The sequence below is a fragment of the Protopterus annectens genome, chromosome 4.part0 (genome assembly GCF_019279795.1).
Source record: "Protopterus annectens isolate FY-2018-M chromosome 4.part0, PAN1.0, whole genome shotgun sequence".
In the NCBI taxonomy this organism is placed as follows: Eukaryota; Metazoa; Chordata; order Ceratodontiformes; family Protopteridae; genus Protopterus; species Protopterus annectens.
Genome location: NC_056733.1, coordinates 596,182,519 through 596,200,238, shown reverse-complemented (window position 1 = coordinate 596,200,238; position 17,720 = coordinate 596,182,519). Strand labels below are relative to the sequence as shown.

General features: G+C 39.7%; 1 protein-coding gene across 5 annotated transcripts in view; it reads right to left on the bottom strand.

The window, feature by feature from the left end:
- NCOR2 (nuclear receptor corepressor 2) overlaps positions 1-17,720 on the bottom strand; it is a 3,277,114-nt gene that overhangs the window by 2,447,080 nt on the left and 812,314 nt on the right. For all 5 annotated transcript variants that reach the window (XM_044068530.1, XM_044068534.1, XM_044068533.1 and 2 more), the window contains exon 4: positions 12,918-13,045. In XM_044068530.1, the coding sequence (XP_043924465.1) occupies positions 12,918-13,045 (128 nt within the window). The remainder of the gene's footprint in view (positions 1-12,917; positions 13,046-17,720) is intronic.

Here is a 17,720-nt window from a genome sequence, read left to right as displayed (position 1 = left end):
AGTGGAAGCTGAGGCCGGGGCCCTTATTCTCTCTTTCAGAAGCCCATCTGGACAATCTGTTATCACATGGAAGAGTTCTTTAGACAATTCTCATTGAAAATACACTGTGTGTGTCAGTTCTGTGCCTTATGTGAAAGGGTACAAAAACATGAACATATACTTTGAAAATCTTTTTGTCATGCTTAATTCCCTGTCAAGGGGTTAAATTGCTGGAGTCTGAGAAGTAGGTGCTTTCTGAGGGCTGCAGCAGAGATGACTGGATATGGGTAGGACATCTCAGACCAGAATGTGCAGTCTCTTGGTAGGCAGACTATTCTGTACTCCTTTCATGAAACAGGGGCTATGGTATTTGGGCTATCTTGTACCAGTTAGTAACATCCTTTAAAATGTCTACCAAGGATAAAGCACCCTGATGAACGGTGCTGCAAATCAGCAAATATGCTGTAGATTGTCTATGGTGACAAAATGGGGTTTATGGGCTATTCCCCTCAGTTCTGCATTATACACAATCATTTACAAATTTAGAGTCTTCAGGGGTGATTCTTAGGAAGTCTGCATGTCCTCCCTGTGGTCGCGTGGGTTTCCTCCAGGTGCTCCGGTTTCCTCCCACATTCCAAAGACATGCTGTAGGTGGATTGGACACTCTAAATTGGCCCTAAGTGTGAGTGTGTGCGTGTGTGTGCCTTCTGTAGAAGGCTGAGCGCCGGGCTGGCAATCAGACACTGTAAAACTCCACTGCCAATCATAAGCGGACAGGTGATCCGCTGTGGCGACCTCTAACTGGGAAAAAGCCGAAAGAAGAAGAAGGGGTGATTCTTAGGAGAAGACCTCTTTTGCCTTATCTGGATCAGTATCTGGAATTTGAGGGGATCGACTTATTTCCTCTAAGGCTTCCTTAAACCTCATCGGGGAGGGTTCCTGTGATTTGGAGAAGCAAGAAAGACTTTTTGGTGCCTTCTTGGTTTTGAAAGGGTGCTGCAAACACACTTGTAATTACTGGCTTTCTGCAGGGGTTAACTCTACATGGCTAAACAATGGAAAATTAGTAAGTGGCACCAAATAACTCACTATTGGCACCATGCATGGTTAAGGTGGAACAAGTAAAAAGTGGGAATGAGCTGTTAGTGTCTGCGGTGGCATCTGCATGACCTGTGCTGGCACTGGCTTTATAAACATGGAACATGAATAAGAAAACACAAGGAAATATCTATCATCTGTCATCCAGCCCCTCATAACCAGTCTAAGTACTTGGGAGGAGGGGATAGAGTAGGCCTGTACTATCGATGCTGACAAGCAAGGCTGGTACCTGTAGAGCATCACATACAGAGCTGGCACAAAAAATGGAGTTTAAGGAAAACAGATATTGCATAGAAAGCATATGGTGACAACTGCTCTAAAAGCCCCAGAATGGAGATGCCAGGGTAGACACAACACTAGACTGGTGGTTGTGGGTCTTGGCTCTGATACTGGCATCCATGGAAATGGTAACACTGACAAAATGTCGGCATGTATGTCAAGAAAAAGGGTGGCACTGGGGAAAATGATAAAGCATGGCCCTCTGAAATGCCCACCAGGTACCCATAAGCTGAAGGGATGATTAAAACTGAAGCAAATGTTCTCTTCTTAAATGTTATAATAGCTTCAATCCTTCTTTCAAAGTTAATTGGGGGGGTTGAAGGGAGGGAGGCTTCTGGGGAAACTGGTGTTATCTGCTGTATGGTTTAGCAGGGAGAGGAATAAATAATTGAAATTAAAGTTTGTTTAACCTGTTGATCCAGTACTCAAGATATAGGCAGAGAACCCTCCATGGAGAACTGATCTGGAAATAGGAGTGAGTGCCAAAGCTGTTGTTGTGAAAGGCAGATCCTGCTGCAGTACTACAGTCCAGAATACCTTCTCTGGTCTTTCTCTTTAATCAGAATACGTAAGCGTCAAAGGTCCTACATCGGACTCCTACAATGACCCCTGATTTGCAACTGGCTGCTTGCCTACAAGTGCCCTCTTCATTAGAAAGGTTTGCGTATTTTCATTTCTCTTCTTATGGAGGGTCCTACTAAAATTAAGACAGATAGTGTACTTAGCTGTCTTGTAACCCTCGTAAAGACAAAAAAGTAAAATGATGTGCCTGTTGATAGGGTTTCAACATGATTAACCAAGAGGCCTAAGGCACAGCATGTCAAAGGGGAGAGGGTAAAGACACAGAAAAAAAAACAGCAAAGAAAATATGATCAGCCAGAGGAAAAAAAAGACATACCTATTACAGTTTTGAAAGAAGGAACTGTAAAGTAACTTGAGAGAAAAATGCATTAACATCAAATTTAATCAGAACAACCATCTGGGGAGCAGTCACTGTGCCCGAGTTGTTCGTCCATCAATGAAGAAGAGATAACAGAATGACATTGGGAAGGATAGCCATGGAAGCTGAAAGTTTTATATGCTGAACAGCCCCAGTGCCTGTAGCACATTACTGCACAAAAACGTGGACCACTTTTCACCACCTCAGACGTTTCATACATTTTATCGTACACCAACTCAGATGTTTCATACATACAATCTTACACCAACTCAGACGTTTCATACATACAATCGTACTACTTTTTCTACTCTTCAAAATTCCACTGTGATGTCACACCTGCTAAAGCTCTGGTTGCTATCTAATAATTGGATATTTTTAACATTATAGTATCGTGAAAGCAGATATGCCAGGAAACACTCTGCTCCATCACATTCAAGAATAGTGAAAGCCATATATCACGTTAAAAAATAGGCTGTTTCAAATATCCAAGGAGAACAAGAGAATTTAGTCTGAAAAAAATACTTTACGAAAAAGGAAAATACTCTGAGACGAAAGCAATGACACCATGTATCAGCCAGAGAATGGAAATGTTTAAGAAAGGAGTTCTAACCCAAGCAGGTGCCTTGCCTGCAGTTAGTATCATAAGTGAAATAGTTACCTTTTATAAAAATAAATTTGTCAGTGACAACACTTTTGTTAAATCCCCACAATTATATCTGTCCAGTTACGGACAGGTGGTCTATCATATAAACAACTCACTTAAAAATGAGATTAAAACAACTGACTACAGCTAGGAAATACTGAAAAAAAACTCACTGTCACTGCTTTAAACTTGAACAAGATGTCTCTAATTTTAGAGTTTTCATGAGGGGAATGAAACAACATCAAACAAGTACTTAAAAAGGATTTTAGGATAAGAATATATGTATATTACTCTACATTCAGCCCTTAAAAGTAACAAAACATGCAAGGGGGTTCTGTGGTACAAGTTGTTCCCGTGCACTGAGTAGTAGATGAAGCACTGCTTTAACTCTTTAATGCACTTTGCATGTATGCAGGCACTGTGCAAGGAATATCGAGTCTATCATGTTTAGTGGCACTACTTCACATTTACTTATATGACCATAGTGGTGCAGTGCTTCCATACACTTATACATGGCATCAGAGATTATTCAGGCATACTGTATAAAGTAAGCACAAAGTCATCACCATTAGGCACTGTACAGCCATATACATTTTTATCTGACTGAACTGTAAACAAATGTGCTTTGCTTAGCATTATGACGGTGATATGTCATCACCATACCACATACAGTTTAGGTAAGCCTCTTCATGTGAGAGATGCAATCTCAGCTATTTCCTTGACTTAGAAATATGTTCACAGAGTGCAGATAGTCAGGTTATTACATACAATGAGTGCACAACATGCCCTACATGTAAGCACATACAAGGTAGACTTCCACGGCAGTGCATGCAGAGAATGTCTTGCATCTAAGCACAAACACCATTGCATAGTACAGCAGTGTGTGCACAGGATGTCCTACATGTAAGCACATTCAAGCACATACAAGGGTGACTTGTGCAGTACTGCATCACAATATGCCTTACAAGTAAGCACATACAAGACTGGCTTGTGCAACACAACATACCTTACATGTAAGCATATACAAGGCTGATTAATGCAGCAGTGTGTGCACAATATGCCCTGCTTCTAAGCACATACAAGGCTGCCTAGTGCAGCAGAGTATGCACAGCATGCCCTACATATGAAGTTGACTTGTGCAGCAGTGTGTGCACAGCATTCCCTACATGTCAGTACATATGAAGTTGATTGTGCAGCACTGTGCACAGCATTTCCTATATGTGAGCACATATGAAGTTGACTTGTGTAGCAGTGTGTGGACAGTATTCCTTATATGTAAGCACATACGAGCCTTACTTATGTTGCAGTATGTGCACAACATGCCCTTCATGCAGGGCTGGACCCAACCAATGTGACCCAAGCAGCTGCCTAGCACCAGGTTTTGGGTGGGTAGGTCAAAGATATCACAAAGAACTTACACTTTTTTGCATTAACATCTTAAAATCTTACTAACCTCTCCTAATTGCCTGTTGTACCTTTCTCACATAGTTGATAATCACTGACCACAGCTGATCTACTGTTCTGATGTTATTCTATTCCAGAAACCTCCTGAATTACTCTAAATAAAAGATGCACAACTAATCCACCACTTGCCTATGATAATGTATTACATAAGAACAAACATGTGTGTATAACATCTCTGTGTCTTTCTATAATATTTGACAATTCTGCACTACTTTCGTACTCACATTTGAATAGTACTGTTGTCATATTTGTATTCCTACTAAGTTTCCCATGCTATCATTGCATTGAAATACCTACTGTACTTGTTGTTGCCAATGTAAGCAGTCACTGTAATTTTATGTGGGGCTTTTCTCCTCGGGCCACTGTTGAAAAGGGATTTCATGCCCAGTTGGACTATCCTAATAAAGAAATATAATATAAATAAAGTGTCTGTCTTTCCCTCTCATCTGTGATTACCATTTGGCTGTTCTGTGCCAACAATTAGCATTCTGTAGCTCTAGCTCCAAGAAGTCTCAATCACTGTCATTGGCTCCACATTATAGACAATGAGGGTGAGCCTTCCGGAGTTTCATAATCACAGAGCAGTATTTTGGGATTGCCACACCACACTGCCACTGTGGTCAGAAAGTCCTTCCATGTGCCACACCTCATTTCCAAGGGTTTTGCATCCAGGAAGAAAGAGGTCATCATCTCTCTCTACTTTTCCCTCATTAAGCCAATCATCGAGTACAATGCCCCATATGGCATGTACCTCACTAGACACATGCAAGCTGGAAAGGCCACAAAAGTACCTCACAAAGAGGATCATAGGTCTTAAACACGTCCTACACAGTAGACTCAAAAAACTCCAGCTATTCTGTCTCATATCATTTACTAAGAGGCGAGCTCTGCTTGACTTACAAAGCCATGTCTGACCCAGCTCTGTTAGAAATGCTACATCTAAAGAGATTCCAATCTCTCCGCACCACACACTCCAGAGACCTCAACCTCATTACCACAACCAACAGAACATGCTGGAGGAACAGGTTCATAACCCACAGACTGCCCATGCTCTGGAATAGACTTCCCATACATGTCAAGCAGAACACTTTACTGGCGGTCTTCAAGAGAAATCTTGATGAGTGGATGGGAAATAGAAAGTGCACCCTGGGGATCACTCCATTGGCTCTACTTGATAGAGGCACTGGGAACCAACGTCGGGCGGCACGATGCCAGGGCACTTCTATGAGGTAGGCTTGTAAAGGCTCCAGGGCCTAAATTAGCCTTGTATGCACCTATGGACCTATGAACATGAGAATTCTTCAATGGTTACTTTCGACACAGTGCTCAATTCTAGAACTACCAATGGCACAAAAGATCATGATAACCAGTTCATGCAGGAAGGATCTTCAAGTGCCGGATTCACTCTCCCCTGGTGTCTCAAGGCTGTCACTTTATTCCTCCCCAACCCTAAGCCACGGTGACCACAGATGCTTTCCTTTGCTCTGTGCCATTTGACAGCATTCTACTGTCACCTTACAGCAAGAAGTTCTCTGATTCGATTCTCAGCTGGGTAGTTTTCTGTGCAGATTCTGCATATCCTCCCTGTGTTCAATTTTCGGTTTTCTCTGGGTAATTACATTTCCTCCCACATTCCAAAAATATGCAATAAGTGGATTGGATACTCTAAACTACCCATAGGTATGTGTGTGTGTGTGTGTGTGTGTGTGTGTGTGTGTGTGTGCGCACGTGTGTGTGTGCGTGTGTCTGTGTGCGCGTGTGTGCAAGTGAGTGGTATGAAAGAACTGTGGCAAGGCTAACCACCCGGCTGTGTGAACCTTGTTTATAGACGACTGTCTAGATTGAGTTGAAGTGCCACCCGTACCCCATGTGCAAAAAATTGGGAAAAGGGGTTGAGGGTGGGTGGGTGGGTGGATGGATGGATGGATCTGACAGCATTTTACTGTGGAGCTTCACATTTAAGGATTTGGTTTGGAAACTGCTAACTGTGGAATTTTTATTGTATTTCGTTTTTGTGTTACAGTAGGAATTGCATGTGTGTGTGGGGGGGGGGGTGTTTGTGTGTTCCCTGAAACCTGAAAAGACCTCAAACAAACTCTCACTTCTAGTACATAACTGGAGAATTATCTTATCAATAATGCAAGTCTATAGAGTTATCAATAATGTCATTCATTAGAGTTTGATAAGTTTTGTTCAGAAAATCTATACTCCATATGTTTATCCTGTCCTTTTTTTTTTGCACGTTAGTGAGATAAGCCATAAACACTTGTTAAGTGACTTGCTCAGAGTCACACATCAAGCAAATGGAGGTACAAACTGTCAAAGTATGCACCTTTGTCTACAGAAAGCAGCTCTGAGTATTTTACTAAAATGCTTCCTTTAGTCAAAAGTACAGGATTTGAATCCTGCCACTTCCATTTGCCTACGATGTGACTTTCAGCAAGTCACTCAGACAATGCTCCTGGGTCACCCCAAGAAAGGAACACTTTGTCCAGCTGGTTTACCTGGTTAACAAATAGATAATAGAAAAGAAAATAATACTTACAAATTTCTCTTTTTGGTGCTGTTCTCCCCTCCCATTATTTTTGGCTCTGTTCAGAATTCTTGGGCAAAGAAGATGAGATACATTTTGGTCTACTCCTTGTAAAATTTGTGGCTTTCTGGCAAATCGATGTGGACTGCAGTCACTAAATACAAGCTTGTCAATTTATAACTTTTTGTCCTTCAAGAAATGCTTGCTAATGCTAAGCTTGTTACTCTAGCAACTTTCTAACTAAAAAAGATAAATATTTCAAATTTGTTCCAGATTTTTGGGTCTTTGTCTCCGACTCTTGAGCTAACAGACTGGGAGGGCATGGGGGTTGCACTTTATGGTTCTTACAGCAGTGAGCTGCAATACACTTCTTGGTCATTATTTATGTATTTATTCATTAATTTCATTGTAAGCAAACCTTTGAATGTACACATTCATACAACGTGCTATAACTAATGACCACGTATGTGTGTGTGTGTGTGTGTGTGTGTGTGTGTGTGTGTGTGTGTGTGTGTGTGTGTGTGTGTGTGTGTTCGTGTGTATACGTGTGTGTAAAAAATACTTAACCTTTGCATCTTAAAGTAGTCATGGGGTAAAGGAAGGAACTGATTATAGTAAACAGCAGCATCAAAATTTGAACCATGACAATAGGCTTCCTGGTTTTGCTGACTGCTGATTGTGTTTATTATCTGGCTGTGAATAAGCAGGGCTTCATGATGTCTATGTGTTTAATGTTAAAATATTAAATATAAATGCATTTTTAATGTAACTTGCTTCTTGCAGGCACGTAGGTATAAAACGCACTGTATTGGGCTACAACTGTTTGTCTGGAACTTAATGCAAATGAGTACACTATGGTAATGTGTTGTTCCTGTAGCTCAGGGTGTGATTCCATCAGCATTCACTGGTCTATATGAGTCTGACTAAGTCACTTCATTAGACACTGTTCCTGGGCTGCCCCTGAAAAGAGACACTTGTATCCAGTGGGCCGTCCCAAGCTGTTAGCAAATGCATTATACATTCGTCTTCTGAATTCCTGCACCTTTCAGATAACTGCTAATTACTGCTTCACAATACGCTATATGACTATAAATACCAACACATCTCTTCTATTTAATGTGTTGCCAGCTAAATGTTCAATAAATGTGAGCTTCACAGGAAGATACATTTACTTTTGCTCAAGCTATGTCTGTTTTCAACATGATTGTTTTATTTTATTCATCAAATAAATTTCAGTGTTTCTGCTGCAAAAGTTTTAATAAATGTTTTAAATTAAATCCCAGTCTCTGTGATTATTGTAAACAGCAAAACAATATGCATACTGACAGGTTTGAACAATGTTTTATGGCAACTGGGGAGACAGAGAGACAAGTGATGGGATATTGATAAGGTGGGGTGGGGGGATGGACCTAGTCCATTGCCCTGCCTAGTGTGCCATGTGTCCATGATCTTGGTCTGCTTATATGTAAGCATACACAAGGCTGACTTGTGTGCCACTGAATGCATAGCATGCCTTACATGTGAGCACTATAAGGCTGGCTTGTCCAGCTGTGCATGTGCAGCATGCCTTACATGTGAGCACTACAAGGCTGACCTGTCCAGTTGTGCATGCACAGCATGCCTTACATGTGAGCACTACAAGGCTGGCTTGTCCAGCTGTGCATGCACAGCATGCCTTACATGTGAGCACTACAAGGCTGGCTTATCCAGCTGTGCATGCACAGCATGCCTTACATATGAGCACTACAAGGCTGGCTTGTCCAGCTGTGCATGCACAGCATGCCTTACATGTGAGCACTACAAGGCTGGCTTGTCCAGCTGTGCATGCACAGCATGCCTTACATATGAGCACTACAAGGCTGGCTTGTCCAGCTGTGCATGCACAGCATGCCTTTCATGTGAGCACTACAAGGCTGGCTTGTCCAGCTGTGCTTGCACAGCATGCCTTACATGTGAGCACTATAAGACTGGCTTATCCAGCTGTGCATGCACAGCATGCCTTACATATGAGCACTACAGGGCTGGCTTATCCAGCTGTGCATGCACAGCATGCCTTACATATGAGCACTACAAGGCTAGCTTGTCCAGCTGGGCATGCACAGCATGCCTTACATGTGAGCATTACAAGGCTAGCTTGTCCAGTTGTGCATGCACAGCATGCCTTACATGTGAGCACTACAAGGCTGGCTTGTCCAGCTGTGCATGCACAACATGCCTTACATGTGATCACTACAAGGCTAGCTTGTCCAGCTGGGCATGCACAGCATGCCCTACGTGTGAGCACATACATAACTGTCTTATGTAGCTGAGCAAAACAAACTCTGCCCTGTTGACACTGCTTGCTTTTAAATATGCAGACTGTAGGAATAAACGCTGAAGATATCCAAACAGGTGTGCTCTCCTTGTGTCATTAATTGAAAGTCTGTTTTGTACTATATGAACTAAGTTTCTTCCACAACAGTGCTATTTGAGATTTAAGAACAGGTTAAAATAAAGACGTATGAAAATCTTTTGATCACTACAGAATATTTTAAAATAAGGTTTTAAAATCATTATGTGGGTTTACATTCAAAAATGCCGAGTTACTACACAAAAACATAGACACATATATGGAAATCCAGAGAATAACGCAGAATTAACATTTTCTAAGAAACAATGCTACAGCTGTTTTATGGAACATTCTCATATTCACAGGTTTAATACACTAGCCATTCAAAACACCCCTTTGGGTAATGTTAAATGGGAACTGGTAATGAAGAGCACACAATAATGATGAAACTTGCACCAGACATATGCCCAAACCTAGCACCCCTACAGACACAAACACATTCAGACACTGCTGACTCAGATACACCACAACAGCAGACCTTACTCATCTATTATTAACTTTACTTTCAACAGACAAACAATTTACTCCCTTTTTCTTCAACTGCTCTTGGCAATGTCTTGTGTATAACAAACCTACTGATATAAATCTCATAATTTAAAAATCTCTCCGCTGTTGTAACGAGGGATCAGATTTCTACTGTGATTTGTTCATTTCCAGACAGGACTACAGATACTGTGGAAATAGTAAAGCACTTCCCTAGGTGTAGATTACAGTATTATTTCTAAAATGGAGACAACAGAAATAACCACAGAAAACACTATATCCAACTGTTAGATCACTGATGCACAAGGAACAATGTGTTCACACACTGGCTCATATAAAAGGCACATTACAGTGTTTTTATTTTAAAACTACAGTGAAAAAAATTGGGGGAGGACACACAACTGCAGCTTCTCACAATGTGGTAACACACTGCACAATCAACATGAAGGATAGTGGTGCTTATTCTAAAAAAAACAGAGGGTCTGCTGTGGTATGTCTTAAGGTCTTTCCTGAAGCGACTGAAAGTGTATTTCTGATTTGTTTGAGGAATGCAGTTCTTCATCTTGGGGTCCGTAACTCAGAAAGGATAACCTTATTCTTCAGTTTTGTTTATGGGGTAAAGAGGCACACAGGAGGCTAACACTGTGAGGTAACAGCTTTTCATAAAGTCTTCTCTTAAAGAAGGGGAACAACTCCATGTTGATAAGTCTGAAGACCATGTAACTGAGCAGGAGGGTAATCCTATGAGTAATGGGTAACAACTTGGCTTTAGATAGGGTGTAACAATGGTGTTGTCATTGAGCGATAAAGTTATAAATCTGCACGTTGTTTCAGATGGATTAAAGTTAGGTTAAGCACAAAGCCTGCCAAAGCATAAAAAGGAAACTCCAGGATGTTACAAAGAAGAGCATCAACATTTTATGTGACATGCAAAATACTAAATCTGTTAAGTGCTTCTCACCAATGGGACTACAACAGGTTTTATTTAGTAGGGACATTTACTGCTGACATAAGCTTACATCTCTACCTCCAGCAACACAAAAGTGCTGCAGTCATATATGTGAAACTCTTACACTAAAAATATACTACATAACTGCAAGCTGTTGCATTTCAGAATACATATACAATTTAGTAATCCATTTTTGTAAGTCTGTATATGTGGTCTAGATACTGCATGGCACAAAGCCAAAACAGGTTGAGCACTACGACACAGAAAGGAAGCCCTTGGCACTATGTCATTCCATCTGCATTACCTTTTGCTTTATACTGTTAAAAACAAATTACAAAAAATGACTATAATGTGTACAAATCAACCAACAATGTCTTTAGTGTCCCATCCTGACTGGTTTTAAAAAGTCTCTAAAACCCATCTATTTCAGTTAGCTTATACTAACAGCCATGTTGATTTTTAAGTGATTCATATATTTGTTATATTAACTTGCAATCTTAGCTGTTAGTTTGCAATAATTCATACTACGTTACCTTTTAAATGCTTCATGGAAATGTTCTGCATTTAAGCCTATAAACTGCTTGCTGATTGCAGATATGTGGCATATGGTTCTCGTTCTTTTCATATCAGCTTCTTTACCGTTACAACGTAACTAGCACAGCAGCTGCAGGAGATGGCCATCACAGTGATCTCAGGAGGTCCCTAAAACCCCAAATATTCCATGCAGTGTTGTTCCAGAGCAGCATAATTCATATGTATATTATTTTAACTTACAATCTTAACTTTGATTATTCTGATCAGTATTAGTTTACACAATAAACTAATATGGTAATGTTTTTAAGTCTCTTGTTTGTATATTCATAGGTAAATTCACAGCAATTAGTCTTCAGACTATTACACACCTAGGCATTAACAAGACTGTGAATAAAGCTGATAATCAAACTCTGCACTCTGTGTCTGAAAATACCGTAACCATTAAGCTAACCCTCTATCTTGCATTTAAATTGTAATATGTTTCATTTTACATAGAAATAAAAATGAAGTTGAAGTCAATAAATACTTATGGAATATAAATTATCATCAAACTATGCTAACAGACCAAAACCTGCATCAATATTTTCATTAATCTCACAGGTATGACACTAACAATTACAAGTTTCTAGCAGGTACACACATTTTTATGCATGCATCAATTTATTTGTGCATGACTATATTTCCACTTTGTTTCACATTATCTATTGTACATATGGACAGGTGATGCTTTTTACATTTGCAGGCAGCACAACTGTCTCATGCACTATATTCCATAGTGCACAGACAAACCAAACGTTAATAGCACTGTCTACCAATAAAAAATATCCCATAAAAATACTGTTGAAGGAAGCAATTTATGGTTCAGTGATAAAAGCATCAGTGGAGTGGTGAAGCTGATGGTAACATATGGGTCCTGTTTTAGGCATGAAGTAGAATTAGACAGGCTTAATCATTCATTCAATCACTAATTACCTGGTTGAACCAATTCAGAGTTCCAAAAGACAAAGCCTAGCTCAGGATTCAGTGGACACAAGGCAAAGAAAACAATCCCGAACAAGGAACAGTCCCTCAAAGGATGCATGCACGTGTGCACGCACACACACACACACACACACACACACACACACACATACTCAGTCGTATAGGGCACACAGACACCTACTGTCAGTCAGCAAGATGAAAAGTCCACCTGTGGCACATCCTTGTGACAAGAAATAAAACCACCACAACATCTGGCAAAAACTCACTTGGACACAAGAAGGAGATGTACAGTCTCCACATAGAAGGCATCCCAGCCAAGCCCCAAAAGTTGTTAGGCATTAATGCTAAGTGCTGCACAAATGTGTCACCCTATATGGAGAGATGTGGCTAAGAAATATTAGGAAGTGAACCATACTGTTTCTCATTTCCTCTTATTTACATGCTATCATATAAACCTTACCAGATGCATTTCTAGTTTAAGCAATAAATATGTACATTTACACATGATGTAAGTATCATGCAGTATACAGATGAGCAGGAAACATTGTGTATCTTTCGATCAAAATAATGGAATATGGGCAAATAAATCTTTCTGGTAATTAAAACAACAAGCAACAGGTAATCATAATGATCATTTCATCCTACCTTTCATTTCCCGGCTGGAATTCTGACAGCAGTGATGGACGTCTCCTGTGACCCTGCATCCCAGTTCCATGGCCTAAGTGGGAGTTGAAGTTTCTGGAATGATTTGGGTAATCCATCAGACCTGCACTCTGCAAACAAAGAAGACAAAGTCAGCTACCACCTAGCATGCTCTGTAACTACAGCACAACTTTATTATGAATAAGCTGGCTTTGTGGTTCTGTACTGATTTCTCCCTGGTAGCTTCTACAGCAAGATAAAATATAATTAAAATGACAGCACACACACACACACACACACACACACACACACACACACACACACACACACACACACACACACACACACGCACACACACACACACACACACACACACACACACAAAAATGTTGCTCAGTTACAAGAGGAACTTCCCCCTGTGTTATTTTTATCTGCAATCTGCACAGAACATACTACTTACAGCACAAAAAATTAAAGTAATAATTCCATGCAGGAAGGCACCAACTACTTAAATGAAAGCAGTTTACCATACAGTGGAATTACCAAGTGTACAAGTCTACTACAAAACTGCTTTAATACTGTTATGTAACAGATTTTATTTTCAAAATCATAACTGAGTTATTTAACAGTCCAAAGCAAAAACAATTCAACTGCACTTGTTTAAGCATGACTTCATGATGAAATGAGTGCTTAAGTGAAGATCATTAAAAGTTATTCACTTTCATTCTACAGTTCAGGAACTGCAAGGACGGAAACTTATCTCTTGAGAATCACTCTGCTACTGCCTGAGACAATGGCAAGCTTGCTGTTGGGATAATAAAGTAGACAGACAGCCAGCACAGTCTTTGACCGCCACCCCAAAAAAATTATCTTCTCCTTTCGGCTGCTCTCGTTAGGGGTCGCCAAAGCGGATCATAAGGCAGTAGAGTTTTACGGTGTCAAGTTGCTAGCCCGGCAACCAACCTTCTTCAGAAGGCACACACTCATACCTTGGGCCAATTTAGAATGTCCAATCGACCTGTAGCGTGTCTTGGAATGTGGGATGAAACCGGAGTACCAGGAGGAACCCACGTGAACACAGGGAGGACATACATACTCCGCACAGAAGGCACCCCAACCGAGAATTGAAATATAGAACCTCTTGCTGTGAAGCAACAACATTAACCATTGCACCACCGTGCCGCCTGGTTGTAATTTACTTCAGTAAGGTAGCAACTACTCAAAGTTCTGGCATTCAGGAATGTAGAGTTGAAAAGCTGCAATCTGAATTCCCAGAGTTCAACTCGTCGTAGCATATCACAATAAATTTATGAAGTAGCCACAAAAGGATTTATAAACTCACTATTACTAAACCTCATATTTAATTTTGCTCATCTGCCCATTTAAGGATGCTCAAGGTATTCAAGGTTTTGCTGCACTTTGTTGCTTCAGTGAGTCTGTTCCATTTTTTACATTGTCAGCTGTTTTGAGCTGTGCATCTTTAAGGAACCTCTATCTTTTTATCAGTCATATCTTTAACTTCAAGTTACAGATATTTTGTTAATTTAATATCCCTACTAGCTTTACAAAGCAACATCAGGTCCCGTCTTAATTATTCTTCTGTTGCAATGGCTGTGCTGTTCTTATTTTTCTTGAATGTACACTGCAAACATGTATTTTTAATTCATTAAATGTTTTTGGTATATATACCTCCTTTTTTCAGACTGTTTATCTGAACCATTACAAACAGTACAATACTGAGTTATTAGACTAGTTAAACAGAAAGTACCTTAAAAAGAGTTTTAATGGCATGTCACGGGTTCTATTAACATTAACCTAATGTCCAGGATTACACCAGACAATAACAATATCATTATTTGAGGTGGATTCTTCCATGTTTTACTCCATGTTCGATTACACCAGACAATAACAATATCATTATTTGAGGTGGATTCTTCCATGTTTTACTCCATGTTCTTTAACGTCTGATATGTTGTTTTAGCCTTAAATTACCCAGATTCCTTTTTTTTTTGTTCCATAGTAGATTTCTTTTTTTGGATCATGACTTTTATGAGTTTAATGTGGAAAGGTTATTTTTGGACAATGAATTCTAAGAGTTTTATGTGGCCTGGAATTGGAGATAATCATCTACTGATGAAATGATGATGTCTTTTTGTGTCATCCGCATATCTGAAGGTGCTGTCTTACATTACTTCCAGCTCCTACACTGAACACCGGAGCAGATCCCTAATGCACGTTTTGAGTCATTACTACTCTGTAATGCCACTACTCATGTTTTTCCCTCTAATCAATTGCATATCCAGTTTTATGATGCAGTCAGGAATTTGGGGTTGTACCAGCTTCTTTATCATCTCTTTATAACCTACAGTGTCAAAGGTACAAACCAAGAACAGAACCTGTAAACGACTGACTAATAAGTGTATGACATCACAGACAAACTGGTGCCCTCAAGCTACAGTAAAGCTAGAATTCATTCTTTTTTTTTTGAAAGCATGCTAGTTTATATAATCAACACCATTTAGTTCTAGTGATTTTAATAATAGGTTTTGCACTGCCCTCCATAAATCTGCACACATCCGAAATGAATGCACTGATCTATAATTACATGTATCTGTCAAATCTCCAGTGCCTCTGCGTAGTGGCACAATTATTGATATTTTCCTCCTGGCACCATTCCACTTCTCATGCAAATAAAAGCATTAAGGGCTGTAATAATCCTAGTGTAAGTTCATGTAAGCCTCTGATGCTAATACATTATAACCCGAGGCTCTACTAAACTTTATTAATGATTTTAAATGTCTCCTTTAGAGATTTTTTTTTCAGAAGACATAATGCAATATGGTAATATTCTCTGATACTCTACTTAGTGATTCAAACTGAATGTCATGTGCATTGGCAAGGGATTTAGAAAAGTGCTTCTCAAAAGCCTATATAAATTAGCTGACATTTAATACAATACTACTTTCCCTTTACTTCAGGCATCCCTTTATAATATTTCACGTTTTCTGCACTAATATGAGGATAAGAAGGCCATTTACCATCATTAAACTCTGCAACCATTCTTAATTCCTTTCTATACACTTCCTATATCTTAATGCTCTTAGGTGCTTCTTTTCTTTTGTGACATTATACGTGATGACCATTTTTACAGTCTCTTCATAAAAGTTTATCAGGTTTCTGAGTATACAGGAAGCCACACTTCCCCTCTTTATTTTACTGAATCACTCATGGTTTTTGAGTGTACATGAAGGCAAACTTCCCCTCTTTATTTTACTGACTCACTGCAGCTTTTTGAGTATATATGAAGGCAAACTTTCCCTCTTTATTTGACTGACTCACTCCTGGTTTTGGGGTATACATGACGGCACACTTCCCCTCTTTATTTTACTAACTCACTACAGGTTTTTGAGTATATATGAAGGTGCACTTCCCCTCTTTATTTTACTGACTCACTACAGGTTTTTGAGTATATATGAAGGCACACTTCCCCATTTTATTTTACTGACTCACTCCTGGTTTTGGGATATACATGACGGCACACTTCCCCTCTTTATTTTACTAACTCACTACAGGTTTTTGAGTATATATGAAGGTGCACTTCCCCTTTTTATTTTACTGACTCACTACAGGTTTTTGAGTATATATGAAAGCACACTTCCCCTCTTTATTATACTGACTCACTCCTGGTTTCTGAGTATACATGACGGCACACTTCCCCTCTTTATTTTACTGACTCACTACAGGTTTTTGAGTATATATGAAGGAGCACTTCCCCTCTTTATTTTACTGACTCACTACAGGTTTTTGAGTATATATGAAGGCACACTTCCCCTCTTTATTGTACTCACTACAGGTTTTTGAGAAATATATGAAGGCGCACTTCCCCTCTGTATTTTACTGACTCACTACAGGTTTTTTTGCATACATGAAGGCACACTTCCCTCTTTATTTTATTGACTCGCTACAGGTTTTTGAGTATACTTAAAGGCGCACTTCCCCTCTTTATTTTACTGACTCACTCCTGGTTTTTGAGTATACATGAAGGCACACTTCCCTCTTTATTTTACTGACTCGCTACAGGTTTTTGAGTATACATGAAAGCACACTTCCCTCTTTATTTTACTGACTCGCTACAGGTTTTTGAGTATACATGAAGGCGCACTTTTCCTCTTTATTTTACTGACTCACTACGGGTTTTTTAGTATACATGAAGGCACACTTTCCCTCTTTATTTTACTGACTCACTACAGGTTTTTTAGTATATATGAAGGCACACTTCCCTCTTTATTTTACTGACTCGCTACAGGTTTTTGAGTATACATGAAGGCGCACTTTCCCTCTTTATTTTACTGACTCACTCCTGGTTTTTGAGTATACATGAAGGCACACTTCCCCTCTTTTTTACTGATTCGCTACAGGTTTTAGATATACAAGAAGGCACACTTCCCCTCTTTATTTTACTGACTCACTACAGGTTTTTTAGTATACATGAAGGCGCACTTTCCCTCTTTATTTTACTGACTCACTCCTGGTTTTTGAGTATACATGAAGGCACACTTCCCCTCTTTATTTTACTGACTCGCTACAGGCTTTAGATATACACGAAGGCGCACTTCCCCTCTTTATTTTACTGACTCATTACAGGTTTTTTAGTATACATGAAGGCACACTTTCCCTCTTTATTTTACTGACTCACTCCTGGTTTTTGAGTATACATGAAGGCCCACTTCCCTCTTTATTTTACTGACTCACTACAGTTTTTTGAGTATACATAAAGGCACACTTCCCTTCTTTATTTTACTGACT